This window comes from Odocoileus virginianus, chromosome 20, assembly GCF_023699985.2.
Source record: "Odocoileus virginianus isolate 20LAN1187 ecotype Illinois chromosome 20, Ovbor_1.2, whole genome shotgun sequence".
NCBI classification, from domain to species: Eukaryota; Metazoa; Chordata; class Mammalia; order Artiodactyla; family Cervidae; genus Odocoileus; species Odocoileus virginianus.
The window spans coordinates 25,498,794-25,516,232 of record NC_069693.1 but is presented as its reverse complement, the minus strand read 5'-3'; the positions used below and the strand labels follow the sequence as shown (position 1 = coordinate 25,516,232).

The 17,439-nt window shown below is 44.6% G+C and overlaps 2 protein-coding genes across 6 annotated transcripts in view; one reads left to right on the top strand and one right to left on the bottom strand.

Moving 5' to 3' along the window:
* Positions 1-17,439, top strand: part of DUS2 (dihydrouridine synthase 2) — a 50,423-nt gene that overhangs the window by 16,188 nt on the left and 16,796 nt on the right. For 2 of the 5 annotated variants that reach the window (XM_020884953.2, XM_020884950.2), the window contains exons 1-7: positions 1,933-2,041; positions 4,105-4,181; positions 6,192-6,319; positions 12,338-12,383; positions 14,678-14,769; positions 15,970-16,013; positions 17,184-17,244. In XM_020884953.2, coding sequence (XP_020740612.2) covers positions 6,194-6,319; positions 12,338-12,383; positions 14,678-14,769; positions 15,970-16,013; positions 17,184-17,244 — 369 coding nt within the window. In that variant the 5' untranslated portion in view covers positions 1,933-2,041; positions 4,105-4,181; positions 6,192-6,193. The other 3 variants (XM_020884951.2, XM_070451119.1, XM_020884954.2) reach the window with 3 other exon arrangements.
* DDX28 (DEAD-box helicase 28) lies at positions 79-1,916 on the bottom strand. Its single transcript, XM_020884949.2, has one exon. It carries the CDS (start codon positions 1,890-1,892, stop codon positions 255-257), a length of 1,638 nt encoding a protein of 545 aa, XP_020740608.2. The 5' UTR covers positions 1,893-1,916; the 3' UTR covers positions 79-254.

Genomic DNA, 17,439 nt, shown 5'->3' with positions numbered 1-17,439 from the left:
GAGTGTGAATTTTCTCATAATCCAGTGAATTGTGCCCCAGGTGCAAACTACAGAAACATCACTTATTGTTAGAAATCATGACATGAAACAAAGCCAAAATTGACTTTATTCTTCGTGTGAAAGACTATAGAGAGCCACGTTCAGTATTTCACCCTTCAGTGTTGACCAGCAGCTGGAGCCTTTAGGTGACTAAGCAGCCCAGAGCATCCTGCTGACAAGTGTGCTCACCCACCCAGCATACAGGGAAAGATCCGTTACGGCATCGTATTTAAGGTTTCCTGGTGCAAAGGCTCACTTACTGAGGACCCTAGACCTGGAAGGCTTCTCCTCCGGCGAGCTGCCAGTTCAATCTTCTGAACCAGGCTCACATCCCAGGGATGGGTCACAAAGCTGATGACTGTTCCTGGCACCTCACTCCCCACACGGCCCACCCTCCCTGCTCTGTGGATATAATCCTGCAGGGTGAGAGGGAAATCATAATTGATGACAAGTTCCACCTGGGTGCTGTCCAGGCCCCGAGAGGCGATGTCTGTGCAGAGAAGTATGTCTCGGGAGCCCTTCTGGAAGGACTGGAAAATACCTGCCCTCATGGAGGCTGGCATTTGTCCCTGCAGTCTTAAGTGTTGGATTTTGTGGTCATCCAGAATATATCCCAGCCAGTTCACAGTGCTGGAGCTGTTACAGAACACGAGAATAGTTCCTGCAGAGCCAGTCCTCTGTGTTCTGTCATGCTGCTTGAGGATCTGCACTAACTCAGTCACCTTCTCTGCTCCTTTCAGCCTCATGAATGTCTGTTTGACATGAGGCATGATGCAGTGGAGCTTGGAACTGGTAATGGTGGTTAGAGAGTCTAAGCTGGCAACTTTACTCAGCAGCTGGCCTACACCGTCGGGAAATGTGGCCCCGACCAACACTAACTGAGCTTTGGGATTGAAAGGGTCTTTTAAGTCAGCGGGGCCTTCTGCTATGTGACTCTTCTCCAAGATGTAATCCACCAGTTCCAGGAAACTTTCATCCAACAATGTATCTACCTCATCCAACACCAAGAAAGAGAGCTGCGCCAGGCTGATTAGTTGACCTTTCAGGGCCTTCCACAGAGCCCCCGGAGTGGCCACTAGTACATCTGCTGGAGGATGTTTGGACAGTTGCAGCCTGATCCTACTCATGCCATGGCCTCCCCCTAACTCCTGCACCCGGAGGCCTAAGGAGCTGCCCAAGGGCTGGGCCACGGCCCGCACCTGTTCAGCTAATTCTCGAGAAGGCACAAGGACCAGGCCTCGAGGAGCAGGGATACGACTGGGGTCCAGGCTTGGCTGGCCCAAGAGCCGCTGAAGCAGAGGTAGCATGTAGCCAAGAGTCTTGCCACTGCCGGTTTCCGCGGCGCAGAGGATGTGGCGGCCACGAAGTAATGGCGGAATGGTACTCGACTGCACGGTAGTGGGCCGAACGACTTCGGGAGCAGCTTCTTGGAGTGCGCTCAGCACACGGGGCTCCAGACCCAGATCGGCGAAGCTACCCTTGGACGAGAGGTTCCGCAGCGCTGGGGCCTCATGCTGAGCGCGCTCAATGGAGAAGTAGTCCTGGCGAGCGCGCCGATGCTTCCAGCCTCGCGAAGCGAGTGGCGCAGCCTCCCAACGGCCCAGCGTTAGGCGTGCGGGCTGGTTCAACTCCGGCCGCCGCGCCGAGATCAGCAGTGGGCCAGGTCGCACCAACACGGGCCGCAGGGGGCTCCGCTGCCCGCTCTGCCGCCGTTCCTGCCGCTTCTGTAGGGCCCGCGGGATGCGCACCACGGGCAGGGGCTCGTCGGGACCGCGGACTGTCAGGTCCCTTCGAGGCGCCAGAGGCAATTGAGTCACGAGCGACAACAGTCGTAGCTGCCGTGCTAGAGCCATATTCCCCTTGGTGCGGAAGAGGCGCACAACCGTGACGTCACGCGCGCGCCAAGGCCTCGCGGACGGTGGCCGGCGCGGCTCAGTAAGGCATGCGGAATTGGCGAACTGTGTGGAAGGAGGGAGGATCTGTAGAGTTCAGCAGCGGCGAGGTCTGTAGGTCCAAACCGGATGGTGACGTCCAGGCCCCGGCCAACCTTGGGGAAGGGTGCGCGATGAAGGCAGGACCGGGGTCCGGCGATAGGCGGCGATGGGGCCCTGGCATTAAGAACCAGGAGGGCTGAGGGCTTCTGGCGATCCGATGTCGGAACCCTACAATTCTCCTTTGTCGCCCTCACAGCTTCTGTGATGGCCTGTCCAGTTCTGATCGCCCCGTGTAAACTGTGAGGGTGTGGCGGTGTTTTCACAGATGTGCTCCCCTTGTAAGGTCTTCTAATACAAATATTTATTGAGAGTCTGAGTGAATGGGGGCCGAGACCAGGAGTAGATCTAGGCTCAGCGTTTCCCCACCGCCGAGAGAGCAGAGGGCCCAGAGGGCAAGCTGATAGACTTCAGCATATCATCTCTTCAGTCAAGAGAACTCATCTCTTCGGACCTTTTCCGCTTGCTTTTCCGCTGAAGTTCATTCTTCCTTCTCTTGTCACCCTTTCCAACTTCTCATCCTGAAGCTTGGCTAGCTCCACCAGCTTTCAGGTTAGATACCTAAATTACTTGAATAGTAGTGAGGAGGGTCCTGCTGCAGGTATCTGACTTGTCTCACAAAGCCATGGTCAGGCAGAATATTTTACCTGAATTCAGTTCAGGTTGTGGGAAAACCTTACACTATCGGTACTTCTTGAACGGACCCAGAAAATGGGCATCAGATTATCTCCTACCCAGATTCTGAGGAAGGGGCTGGGCCACACAAGAATCTAGCAAATGTAGCTACCTGAAGTGAGAGTACATGCTGCAATCTCAGCCTCTCTTCAGTCCCCATCCTCTATCCAAGGTTCTCAACAGCACACTGTTGATATTTTGGGCCAGATCATTCTTGGGTAGGAGATAAGGTAAATGTGGGTTAACTACTTGGAAGAGTCTTAACATCTGAAGAAAGAGGTTTTTGGGTTTTTTTGGCCACTGCTGTACAGCCTGTGGTGCTGCCTGCAGTGCAAGTATGGAATCTTAACCACTGGACCACCAGGGAAGTCCCTGGAGAAAAGTTTTACTTTCATTAGATGCTGTTATAAAGATAAATACTATTATATTTCAAATAGTATTTTGATACACAACAGGCTTTTCTGGAGAGTTACCTGTTAAACTAGAGGAGGAGAGAGTTTTGAGTAATGACAGGTAGACAGAGTCACTGGATAGAATGGCGACTCTTGAGTGAGAGTGGTTTTTGCCCCCACCCTTCCCCCAGGACATTTGACAATGGCTGGAGACATCTTTATTTGTCACATCTGGGGAAATGCCACAGGCTTCTAGTGGGTAGAGACCAGGATATTACTAAATATAGTACAATGCACAAGACAGTGCCCCCCCCCCCCCCCAAAGAATGATCTGGCGGAAAATATATATCAACAGTGCTGTTGAGAACCTTGGATAGAGGATGGGGACTGAAGAGGGGCTGAGGTTGCCGCATGTGCTCTCACTTCACGTAGCTACACTTGCCAGGTTCTTGTGTGGCCCAGCCCCTTCCCCAGAATCTGTAGTGGGCATATTGATGTCATTGCTTGTCCTGCCCTTGGGATCAGGAAACCTTGGGGGGCCCCTGAGAGCCATAAGCACAGAAAGGGGTGATTTAAGGAGGGTGGTATGGGAGAAGAGAACTTCAGGAAGAATAAAATTGTCCTCATGTGTTTGGGGAGTGTGTCAGATGGAAAAGAGATGAGGTGTGCCATGGGTTGAACCATTCCAGAAGGCAGACTGGGACTGATGACAGGGAGTCAGATTCCGAATTTGACATAAAGACTGCTGTAGCAACCAGAAATGCCCAGATCTGTCTGGAGAGTGCTGGATTTTCTGTCACTGAAAATTTAATGTACAGATCAATGACCATTGAGTGGTGGAATGATAGAGGGGAGTTGATACAAAGAATACGCTATGATATTGTGATTCTACACTACTTTTATGATTCTTTCCCAGAACTCAGAGCTCCTTGTTCCTTAACTGAAGGGCTCCTTGGATGTCTGATCTGACAGGTTTCATCCATTTACCTGTGCTACTCTTTTTTCAGATACAAAACAAAGAATTGCTTTGCACCAAGCCAGAACAGATACACTGAAAGAATTATCAGAAAAGAATAATACATAGGTATGTGTTTGTGTTTGACTTTTGTCCAAATATTTGGGGCAGGGTAACTGGTTAGTGGCTGCTTTCTCATGCTCGAGCCCTTGCAATGTGATTACCTCAAAATGTCATAGGGATTGGAGCCTGTCTGAGGCTGTCTGTCTCTTCTCATAGCCCCTAGTTTCTTACTGTGATTTCTTTTTTTTTTTTTTTGGCCACCCTGCATGGCATGCTGGATCTTAGTTTCCTGACTGGGAGTCAAACCAGTGCTCCGTGCAGTGGAAGCATGGAGTCTTAACCACTGGACCACCGGGGAAGTCCCTTTCTTACCATTTCTTTAGATATTCTGTAAATCCCCTCTTTCCCTCCTGCTCACAGCAGACATTGAGTAACCTCTAGTTGTTATTGAGATGGATATTTTACAAGATATTTTACAAAGCACTTTATCAGTTCAGTTCAGTCGCTCAGTTGTGTCCAACTCTTTGTGACCCCATGGACTGCAGCACACCAAACTTCCCTGTCCATCACCAACTCCCGAAGCTTACTCAAATTCATGTCCATCAAGTTGGTGATGCCATCAACCTTCTCATCCTCTTCTTTTCCTGCCTTCAATCTTTCCCAGCATCAGAGTCTTTTCCAGTGAGTCAGTTCTTCCCATTAGGTGGCCACAGTATTGGAGTTTCAGCTTCAGCGTCAGTTCTTCCAATGAATATTCAGGACTGATTTCCTTTAGGACGGACTGGTTGAATCTCTTTGCAGTCCAAGGGACTCTCAAGAGTTTTCTAGAAATAAGAAAGGCTTACTTATTGTGGAAAAATCCAAGCTCCTGGGAGTGGTGGCCTCTTGAGGTAATGTTTTTCTCAGAGCTGCCATGGAAACATATGTTGCCTAGTTACTCCCTAAATTTTAAAAGGAATTGTTCCTTGGGTCTCAGGTGATAGTGGTACATTCATTCATTTATTCAAGCAGTAAATATTTCCTGAGCACCACGTATGTGCCAGGTACTTTTCATGTGAACAAAACAGACAAAATTCCTGCCCTGGGGAGCTTTATATTCTGATTTAATTGACTTGAGGTCAGGCCTGGACATTGGTATTTTTTTTAACTTTTTATTTTATATTGGGGTATAGCCATTTAACAATGTTGTAATAGTTTCAGATGAACGGTAGAGGGACTCAGCCATATATATACATGTATCCATTCTCCCCAAAACTCGTTTCCCATCCAGGCTGCCACATAACATTGAACAGAGTTCCCTGTGCTATACAGTAGGTCTTTGTTGGTTATCCATTTTAAAGATTTTGGTTTGTTTGTTTTTGTTTTACTCCTGTTGACTTTACCTTCAAAGTATATTTAGAACATGACCACTTCTCACCACCTTCATAACTCTCTCCCCATCCTGAGCCACCATCATCTCTCTTGTCAGTGACTGAGGAGTCTAACTGGTCTCCCTGTGTCTACCATGGCTTTTCATGCAGCAGTCACTGTGATCATGCGGAAATGTGATCAGTCATGCCACTCCTCTCCTTAAAACCCGTGCTGGCTCATATCGTGAAGAACTAACAGAGCCCATAGAGCATCCTACAAGGCCATTTGGGATCTCACCATTGTGTCCTGTCTGCTTACTGCTCTCACATCCATCCTGTATCTGACGTCCATTACTCTTCTTCTTTCTGTGCTCAACTATGTCGGCCTTTGTACTAGTCTTTTAACACATCAGACTTGCTCCTGCCCCAGGGCCTTTGCACTGACTGTTTTCTCTGCTGTGCACTCTTCATTCCCCACCAGCATGAAAGCTCTAGCAGAACAGGAATCTTTGTTTTCTTCTCTAATGTATCCACAAAGATTAGGACAGTGACTGGCACAGACCACACACTTAATAAATATTTGTTGGATGTGTGAATGAACTTGCATTGTTTTTATGATCAGAGAAAGGGAAAACAAACTATTACATGTTGGGAGGAAAAGGAAAGCCTGCTCTAGATAACAGAAGAAATTTTTCTCCATTTGAATTTCTGACTCTTCTTTCTTCAGGAATGACTGTCAACAGCCTCTCTCTGTGCTACCACAACAAACTAATCTTAGCTCCTATGGTTCGGGTGGGGACTCTCCCAATGCGGCTTCTGGCCCTGGACTATGGAGCGGACATTGTGTACTGTGAGGTAAGGGGCTCCTAATCCTCCCAGACAGAGAGCTTTTCCGCAAATGCAGCCTCCTCACCAGTAGGTGGGTGCGGTCAGAAGCTAGAGGAGGCAGAATGGGCGCTCCCTTCACAGGTGGTCACTGAAAGCATCAGATGACAAAAACACAGAAGTTTTGTGAGCCCTGCCGAGGATCAGGAGCCTGGGCTGCGTGGAGGCATTGTGGGACACCTGTGCCAGGTGATAGATGAGCGTCGTGTCAGGTCACTGCTGTGGCTCCTGTAGGAGTTAATACACAGTCATTATGTGAATGAGGAAGCTCAGTTTCAGAGTGAGAACGAAAAGGACCAGATTCAGGCCAGAGAAACTGGATGGGGTTGGTTTGGGAAGCCATAGAATTTTCTGATAGCAGTAGCTAGTGGGCCAGCTACTGGCCTGCTGCTTTGAAGAATATTATTAATAGTATTTCAGATCCAGGTTTAGAAAGCATCTTCTAGGAAAAACAGAGTTAAAGGAGTAGCTGATATTGGATAGGGGCTGTGAGCAGTGGTTCTCAGTTGGGCAAGTAAGCTTTCCCCACAACCCTTAATCCTCCTGTGTCTCTCTAGTGGGGGTGAGAGGTTAAAGAAACTACCCAAGTGCTTCTGATATTTCCATCTTTAAGAGCCATCTGTGAAGGGAGGACTGTGGCTATAAGAGGGCTACACAAGGAATCCTTGTGCTGATGGATCTATTCTGTGTCAATATCCTGGTTGCATTATTGTTACTACAGTTTTGCAAGATGTTACCATGGGGAGAAATTGGGCAGTGGGTACATAGGATCTCACATTCAGGTTCAATTGCATGTGAACCTCCAATTATCTCAAAATGAAAGGTTTTATTAAAAAGAAAGGTAAAAAAAAAATAAAAAGAAAAAGAAAGGTGTAATATAAATCCATGGCTGATTCATGTCAATGTATGGCAAAAACCACTACAATATTGTAAAGTAATTAGCCTCCAACTAATAAAAATAAATGAAAAAAAAAAAAAGAAAAAGAAAAGTGTAAAAAGAAGAGAGGGTCTGGGACTTCCGTGGAGGTCCAGTGGCTAAGACTCTGTGCTCCCAATGCAGGGGACCCAGGTTCAATCCCTGGTCAGGGAACTAGATCCCACATGCTGCATCTAAGAAACCTGCATGCTGCAACTAAAGTTACTGCATGCTGCAGCTAAGACTCAGCGAATCCAAAATAAATAAGTAAAATAAATATTTTTTAAAAAGGAAAAGAAGCGAGGGCTTAAGAGGGAATTTGGGAAGAATAGGCCCTTTACCCAGACCTGGCTGCTGTGGAGCAGAGTCAGGCAGGCAGGCATGCAGGCCGGCTGGCCCCTGCTTGTGGAGAGTAGATGGATCTCTGGGAACTGAGCCCTGAGAACTGGGAAAGGCACAGCATGGTGCCTGGTGCCCCCTGGTGGATCCAGAGTTGCTTTGTAGGCCAGCCTTGTGATGCTCTGTGTTCACATGAGGTGACCCATCTGTAGGGTTAGTCAAATCACCTCACCCACCTCTCAGGACCTAGTGTGGGACCTCAGGCATTCCATATGTACAGGCACCTTCTTAAAAGCCCTGCAAAGCCCTCAGCAGCTGTAGGTGAAGAAAGGATGAACCAGCTCAGCAAAGGTTAAGGTTATTCCCCACCAAGGTCTGCCCTATTGATGGAGTTTTCTAGGAGTTCATCAGATGTCACATACTTATTCCTTTTTGTAATAACAGTGGATGGATAGACCTAGAGATTTCCTGCTGAGTGAAATAAGACAGACAGAGAAAGACAAATATCATATGCTGCCGCTTATATGTGGAATCTAAAAAAAAAGTACAAATTAACCTATTTACAATACAGAAGGGGTCACAGATGTAGAAAACAAACTTATGGTTACCAAGAGGGCAAAGAGAGGGGGATACATTGGGAGATTGGGGTTGACATATGCACACTACTACATGTAAAATAGGTTACCTTTATAATCAGAACCTACTATATAGAACAGGAAACTCTGCTCAACACTCTGTAATGACCTATATGGGAAAAGAATCTAAAAAACAGTGGATATGTGTGTATGTGTAACTGATTCACTGTGCTCTACTCCTGAAACTAACACAACATTGTAAATCACCTACACGCCAATAAACATGAAATAAATAAACAACAACAAACAAACCAAAATAAAATGGGACTCTAGTGGCTCAGACGTGAGAGGACAGCTGCCTTTTAATAAGCAAGATGAAGGGAGAAGACAGTGGCCTTTAGAGACCTTGATTACCAAAATGGTACTGAATTTTTTTTTATGGTAAAAAACACAAAAGTTTTACCATCTTAACTGTTTTTAAGTGTACAGTTCAGTAGTTGTGAAACAGATCTCCAGAACCTTTTCATCTTGCAAAACCGAAACTCTATACCTACTAAACAACAACCCCTTTTTTCCCCATCCCACGCAGCCCCTTCACCATTCTACTTTCTGTTTCTATGAGTTTGAATACTTTAGATACCTCATATAAGTGGAAATATGCAATATTTGTCTTTTTGTGACTGGCTTATTGTGGCTCAGCTGGTAAAGAATCTTCCTGCAATGCAACAGACCTGGGTTCAATCCCTGGGTTGGGAAGATGCCCTGGAGAAGGAAAAGGCTACCCACTCCAGTATTCTGGCCTGGAGAATTCCATGGACTGTATAGTCCATGGGGTCACAAAGAGTTGGACACGACTTAGCGACTTTCACTTATTTTATTTAGCATAATATCCTCAAGGTTCATCACATGTTGTACTATGTGACAGGTTTTCCTTCCATTTTTAGCCTGAATAATAATCAATGGTATATGCACTGCATTTTGCTTATCCATTTATCAGTCGATGGATATTTGGGTCGCTTCTATTTCTTGGCTATTTTAAATAGTGCTGCTGTGAACATAGGTGTGCAGATCCCTCTTCAAGATCCTGCTTTCAGTTCTTTGGGATGCATATACCCAGAAGTAGGATTTGCTGGATCATGTGGTAGGTTTTTCATTTTTTGAGGCATTTCCATACTGTTTTCTCTGTCTTTTGCACCATTTTACACTCCCACCAGCAATGTACAGTTTCTGAAATCTTTGCTAACACTTATTATTTTCTCTTCTTTTTTAATAGTACCCATGCTGATGGGTGTAAGGTGATAGCTCGTTGTGCTTTTGATTTGCATTTCTCTGATGATGAATGATATTGAGAGTGTTTTTGTATGCTTCATGGCCATTGGTATATCATCTTTGAAGAAATTTCTATTCAAATCTTCTGCCCAGAATGGGTAATTTTTTTAAACTTACAAGGAAATTATTTATGGAAAAAATTGCAGGAATGGACAAAGAACATCCATATACCATTTACCCAGATTGACCTACTGTTAACATTTTGCTTGATTTGTTTTATAATTTGTTCTTTCTCTCTAATATATGTATTTTCTTCATAACTGTTTGAAAGTTTCATATAGTATAATGTATTACTTCTCAAATACTTCATGATATTTTCTAATAATAAAGTCATTCTTTTTTTAAGATTTTTTTTGGATGTGGACCATTTTTAAAGTTTTTATTGAATCTGTTACAATACTGCTTCTGTTTCTTATGTTTTTTGTATTTGTTTGTCTTTGGCCCTGAGGCATGTGGGGTCTTCATTCCTCTGATTGACCCTGTACCCTGTTCGTTGGAAGGCGAAGTCTTAACCACTGGATCGCCAGAGAAGTCTCTTTCTCTCTTTTTTTCTTTGTGGTTGTTGCCGTCCTAGTCATTTTGAAATGGTATCTCGCTGTGGGTTTTTTTGTTTGTTTGTTTTTAAAGATAGGTTCTATTTACTATTTTTTGCTACACTAGGGATTGAACCCAGGCCCTCAGCATTGAGAATGCAGAGTCCTAATCTCTGGACTGCCAGGAAATTCTCCCCATTGTGGACATTGTGGTTTTGATTTTCATTTCCTAGTAATGATATTGAGCATCTTTTGCTATGTTTATTTTCCATTTATATATCTTTTTTTGAAAAATATCTCTTCATGTCTTATGCCCATTTTTAAATTATTTTTTTTATTTTAAGAGTTTTAAGAGTTCTTTATATATTCTGGATATTAGACCTTTAACAGATAAATGATTTGCAAATATTTTCTCCCATTCTGTGGGAGAAAACTGTCTTTTCAGTTTATTTTTCATTTATTTATTTTTTTAAGACTTCATTTTATTTTTTAAAATTTTATATAAGTATAATTGATTTACTTTATTGATAGTATCCTTTGATGCACAAAAAATTTTAATTTTAATGAAGTTCAATTTATCTTATACTTTCCTTTGTCATTTGCGCTTTTGATATCATCTCTAAGGGGCTTCCTTGGTGGCTCAGATGGTAAAGCATCTGCCTGAAATGCAGGAGAACTAAGTTCGATCCCTGGGTTGGAAAGGTCCCTTAAAGAAGCAAATGGCAAAAAAAAAAAGAAGCAAATGGCTTGGAGAATTACATCAACAGGGGAGCCTGGCAGGGTGGAATGGAGGAGATGAAGGTAGTAGGCTGTAGTTCAGATACAGGAAAATAATATCTGACAAAAAAAGAAGAATAAGTCCATACATGATAAGGCACTTAAAAATTAAATGCTGTTCAAACATTTGGTAGCCATATGAATAAAATAATTTGCTTGCTGGAGAAGGAAATGACAACCCACTCCAGTATTCTTGCCTAGAAAAGTCCATGGACAGAGGAGCCTGGCAGGATTGCAGTCCATGTGGTTACATGACTGAGCACGCATGCATGAGGAGGGTGGAGGGAGATGGGCTGGTAGAAATAAACTGGTAGAACTGGAAAAAAAAAAAAATCCACTTGCAGTGCAGGAGACCATAACTGACTTATAAATGGCCTTACTTATCAGGTAAGTTAAAAAGGCAAAGTTAGTTTTACCAAGAAGATAAAAACCAATTAAAATTATATTCTTAACTGTGATGGAGATAGATTTGGGAACTAGAAAGCATTGTTTGTGGCAAAATTTGAGTTGTCTCTTCTATAAAAATAAATGTCATATATGATAAAAATTGAGGGAATGACATGGATATAGGAACAATTGTTGTGATAATTGAGGTAGAAAAATAATATCCTATTTGACAAAGAATAGTTTTTTTTCTGCACAACTTTTATAGATGTAAAAGTTTGGTAGGAAGATGCACAAATGATAAACTCTATCACATGGAAAAACAATGTTTGTTTTCACCAATGAAGGAAATACAGTGAATAAAAAAGAAAAATCTGTGAGGTTCTACACTGTAACCAAAAAACTGACTAAAATGAATAAAATTGGTAAACAATAGTGTTGAGGACGTGTGGGTGAGCAGGCCCGTGTGTGGTTTTACTGGTGACAATTGAAATTAATTTCTCCACTTAACAATCAGCTGAGCATCTGCTGCATGTAAGGCATTGAAGCCGCTTCACCAGATGTTCAGTAAGCACTTGTAACATGCTGGGCGCTAGTGACACAAAGATGAATGAGACTGTGTCCAAGCCCCAGAGGCTCTTTGGGTATAATGGGGAGACAGAAGAGAAAATAAGACATTTCAAGGGCCATTTTGCCTCAGCTCCTCCTCTCAGGTCCTCAAAGCCCACCTTTGTGTAAATCCAGAACCTTCCTCAGGGTGTTCATCGTCTAATGGTAAAGGCATGATGGGTGCATCTGTAACTAGCATATAGAGAAGAAGTGGTCCAGCTGTGAAGGTGGACATGGCAGAGGGTTTGAGGAATCCTGAGGGGGACAAGTTACAGCTGCCAGGGCTGGGATCCCAGCATCAGGGACCCGAGCTCATTCTAACTTTCACTCAGCTCGCTTTCCCCGACTCATTCTCAGCCAAAGCTCAGGCTGGCTGCAGCCCTTTCCATAAGCACAGGTCACTCAGTGCTGCCCACTTATGCACTGGCCTTCTTGCCTGCCCCTGCAACCAGGATCACTGGTCTTCCCTGCTGTACCCAGGACCTGTGTGTCCAGGAGTGACATGTGCCCTTTGATTCCTCTGCAGGAGCTGATCGACCTCAAGATGCTTCAGTGCAAGAGAGTTGTCAATGGTGAGTGCAGCTGTGGTCCTAGGATTGTGTGTGTGCCCAGTCAGGCCCAGGCTGTATTAACATCACCTTTGCCTGGGTGTCAGTGTCCTCTGGTGCTCCTTACCTGGTTGTGTCATTTTGTGGATCCCATGCTCTCTTGAGTAGGGCTTCCCTGGGGACTCAGTTGGTTAAGAATCCACTTGCAAATCAGGAGACCACCTGCAATGCAGGAAACCCAGGTTTGATCCCTGGGTTGAGAAGATCCCCTGGAGGAGGAAATAGCAACCCACACCAGTTTTCTTGAGTGGGAAGTTCCATGGACAGAGGAGCTTGGCGGGCTGTGGTCCATGGGGTCACAAGAGTCGAACTTGACTTAGTGACTAAACCACCACCATCATGGTCTCTTGAGAATAGTCACTGCTCTCCAGAGACCATGACAAACAGCCAGTTGTGAAGCAGGCTGTGAATACCTTCTACCTGCAGGCTTACTGGCATATGAATCACCAGGTTTTATAGTACAGGTGACCCCCTTGGGGTCAGGATGGCTTCAGCACTCATCTTGACCCTGCTGCTCTCTGACTGTACCCTGGGGCAAGTCACATGACTCTCTGCCTCAGTTTCTTTAGCTGTAAAAGGAAAATTACAATCCCTGCTTTACTTAAATCATAGGGTCGGAGTGAGGATCAAATAAGGTAAGGGACATGTAAGTACTTTGCAAATGGAAGTAGTTGTGCTGAATTGTGGTTTTGGTTATACTTTATTGATAAGGCTGATTCTGCTTTAATGAGAGTTGTAGTATTGTTTGAGGTTTTTGAAATGTATACACGTTTGTGAAATCTTAAAATAAGTTCACTCGAAGTTTTGTCAATTTCATGTTTAATTGTTTTAGATGTATATTTTCTTCGTGTTATGAAAAGTTCAATGTTATAGGTATCAGTTCAGTTCAGTCACTCAATTGTATCCGATTCTTTACGACCCCATGGACTACAGCACGCCAGGCTTCCCTGTCCATCACCAATTCCGGGAGCTTGCTCAAACTCATGTCTATTGAGTCAGTGATGCCATCCAACCTTCTCATCTTCTGTTGTCCCCTTCTCCTGCCTTCAGTCTTGCCCAACATCAGGGTCTTTTCCAATGAGTCAGTTCTTTGCATCAGGTGGCCAAAGTATTGGAGCTTCAGCTTCAGCATCAGTCATTCCAATGAATATTCAGGACTGATTTCCTTTAGGATTGGCTGATTTGATCTCCTTGCAGTCCAAGGGACTCTCAAGAGTCTTCTCCAACACCCCAGTTCAAAAGCATCAATTCTTTGGTGCTCAGCTTTCTTTATGGTCCAACTCTCACATCTATACATGACTACTGGGAAAACCATTGACTAGATGAACCTTTGTCAGCAAAGGTCTCTGCTTTTTAATATGCTGTCTAGGTTGGTCATAGCTTTTTAAATTATTACTCCTGAAATAAAAGGAGCAAGTGTTTTTTAATTTCACGGCTGCAGTCACCATCTGTAGTAATTTTGGAGCTCAGGAAAAGAGTCTGTAACTGTTTCCATTATTTCCCCAACTATTTGCTGTGAGGTGATGAGACTGGGTGCCATGATCTTCGTTTTTTGAATATTGAGTTTTAAGCCAGCTTTTTCACTCTCCTCTTTCACTTTCATCAAGAGGTTCTTTAAAAAAAAAAAAAAGAGGCTCTTTAGTTCCTCTTCGCTTTTTTGCTTAAAGGTGGTGTCATCTGCTTATCTGAGGTTATTGACATTTCTCCCAGCAATCTTGATTCCAGTTTGTGCTTCATCCAGCCCTGCATTTCGCAGAATGTACTCTGCATATAAATTAAATAAGCAGGGTGACAATATACTTGACATACTCCTTTCCCAATCCTAAAAAACAAAAATTCCACATAATCCCATGCTTGAAGAGTAATCACAAAGAGAAATGACATGTACTTTTTACACACACTTGGGGTCATGATATGCGTTTTTTATTTATTTTTTATTTTTGGGGGAGAAAGAGGGCAAGGGGCCTGCGAATGGCTGCATGCCACCATCCCTCTCCCCTTCACCGGGGACAGAGGGAAGGACATGGGCATGGACGTGTGACAGTGGCAACAGGCTTGCCACTGGCCCCCCGACCACGTGCATCCCCCCAGGAAAGGGGATGGCGGGGCCTCCCTGTGACATTCCCAGTCTGTCGTCCGCACCCTGCCTCTCCCCTGTTCCCTGTCTCAGCCCATGAGCAAGGCCCACGGCAGAGAAATGGTACACGTTTTGCCCCTTGCTTTTCTATTAATATGAGGACATTTGTGTTTTCTTGCAGAGGCGCTCAGCACAGTGGATTTTGTTGCTCCTGATGACCGAGTGGTCTTCCGCACCTGTGAAAGGGAGCAGAGCAAGGTCGTCTTCCAGATGGTAGGACATCCCAGGGCTGAGCGCCCTTCCCATCTCATGCCCTGGGCGGGGGAGTATTACGTGCCTGGGCTTCATTATACAGTGGTCTTCAATCTTCCTGAAGGTCCTTCATTCATTGGTTTCAGAGATCTGCTCATGAGTGATTATACTCTTGGAGACGGTTTATGGAAATCAAGCTATTAGGGGTCTATTACATGCTTCCAGTCTCAAATTTAATTTCCTTCATTGCAGGGATTATCTGTTTATCATGACATGTGTGTTTTTATTCCCTAGCATCAGTTGTTCAGATCATGGTCTTTGTTTTGTATAGTGTATATATACTTACCATTTAAAGAAATTAGGTTTCTTCAAGAGTAGTTTTTGGGGACTTCCTAGCAGTCTAGTGGTTAAGACTCCGTGCTTTTACCGCAGGGAGCGTGGGTTTGGTCCTTGGTTGAGGAAGTAAGATCTCAAATGCCATGGAGTACAACCAGAAAAAAAAAAAGGTGGTTAGGATTTGTGTTAGAGTCATAGTGATTCTGTCATTCTCTCACTGTGGGCATTTCTCAGTATTTTTTCAGAAATACTTCCTGGATAACATTTAGGTTTGTTAAAAAAAAAAATTGATAACAGGACTTCCCTGGTGGCCCAGTGGTTAAGAATCTGCCCGCCAATGCAGGGGACATGGTTTGATCTCTGGTCCAGGAAGATTCCACATGCAGTGGGGCAACTAAGCCTGTGCACTGTGACTAGCGAGCCTGCATGCCCTAGAGCCGGTGCTCCGAAACAAGAGAAGCCGCCACAATGAGAAGTCTTCGTGCCGCAGCTAGAGAAAGCCTGTGCGCAGCAACAACAGCAAAATAATTTTTTAAATAATTGATATCAATGAGTAACCATATGATAAAGTAGATATAGAAGAATGTTAATTATATAATCTAAGTGGTGGGTATATGAATGTTCCCTCTAGAATCTTTCCAACTTTTTTGTATGTTTCAAAGTATTGACAGCATTGATGACATTTTCTTAGGGCTCCAGTGAGCCAGTCAGTGGGCTAGCTACTTGGGAGAATAACAGCTGGTCTCCACTTGCTGGTGTGTGTGTGTGTGTGTGTGTTTGCTTGCGCGTGTATGCCCGTGCATGTGTCTGGTGTGCCTGCGTGTGGTTGTCTGTGCATATGGACTGTGTCAGGGCCGTGGTTGATATAGCCTCTTGTGTTCCCAGGGGACTTCAGATGCAGAGCGAGCCCTTGCTGTGGCCAGGCTTGTGTAAGTTCTTCCCTCTGGGGGGACTGCCTTTGCCTCTCCTGTGGGCCCTGAGGTCTTACTGTTCCCTGTGACCTTGGAGGTGACCACCCTTCTGCTTCCTAGTCCACTACCTTCTGTTTTCAGGTTAAGAGGGTCATATTTCCTTCTCTATTTGTGGTGAATAAGGGCCGCCCCAGGTATGATGTGAACCCACTGTGTCTGGACCCCAGAGAACCTTTGGGTGGGAGCCTGTTTGTTAGTGTTTATTTATGAGGCTTCCTTTCTGGAGACTACCATGACTGTGAACCCTGAGCTTTTAAATCTCATGAAGTGTAAGTAAGAGTTACTGCTTTCTAAATTAATGAAGGCAGCAGAGTAATGTGGTTCAGGAGATGGGCTCTTGTGTTAGCTGTGGGCTGGAATCCTGACTTTATTATTTGCTGACTGTGTGACCTTAGATCTGTTACTTAACCTCACTGAGAACTTAGGTTTCCTCATCTATAAAATGAGACCAACAGTCCCACTTCCCTCTGGCATCATAGGGAAGGGTACATGAGATGATGCATCTAAATATCTTTGCAATATGTGGCAGGTAGTGAGTGCTTGGTAAGTTGTTAGCTCTTGCTATTAATTACAATGAAGGTGAGAAGAAACTTGGGTAGTAGTTGCCGCTGGTCACAGACAAGTAACTGTATGTACCAGCTGATGAGGAAAGGGTCCTTTCTACATCTGAGGACTGTTTGGAGGAAGCTAACTATGCAGCCGAGCACACCAAGACAGTCCCCCACTTCCACCAGAACCAGTGCTCTGGGAAAGGGCTCTTGTGCCTGGGTCACTTTTGTGCATCGGCAAATGGCTTTCACTCCCCAGTTAGGACTGGAACTCTGGGATGGAGTTCCGTGTGGCTGTCACTCAACATTCGAGTCATCTGATACAACTCAAAGCTTGCAGAATTCTCTACAACTAGCCTTTCCTACATGTGTGAGCACCGTATATTCTTCTTCTGGAGCTCTGCCCAGGAGGAGAGGTGGTTGCATATTTTAGATACAGAATTTTTCATTTTCTGTCCCTGAGGGTTGGTGTGTTTCAGAGGGCCAGTAAGAATTTCAGGAGCTCAGACCCATACTTTTGACTTTATGTCCTACCCTCAAGTTGAATATTTATTACCTTTCCTCCTTCATGTTTTTCCAGAGAAAATGATGTGGCTGGTATTGACGTCAACATGGGCTGTCCTAAAGAGTATTCCACCAAGGTAAACTGCTTTCGTTGTACTCTTCACAAACGTAGGGTACAGATTAAAGGAGACTGACTGGTGGTGACAACTAGTACAGTGCCTGACTCTGGACTAGATCCTGTACTCATGAGTGGGAAGCTCAAGAGGATGTTATTAGATCAACTGGCAAAATTGGAATATAGACGATGGTAGATGAGCTAAAAAATACCATGA

Excerpts from the sequence above, each read along its gene's own strand:
- DDX28 (XM_020884949.2), bottom strand. The coding sequence starts at position 1,892 with ATGGCTCTAGCACGGCAGCTACGACTGTTGTCGCTCGTGACTCAATTG.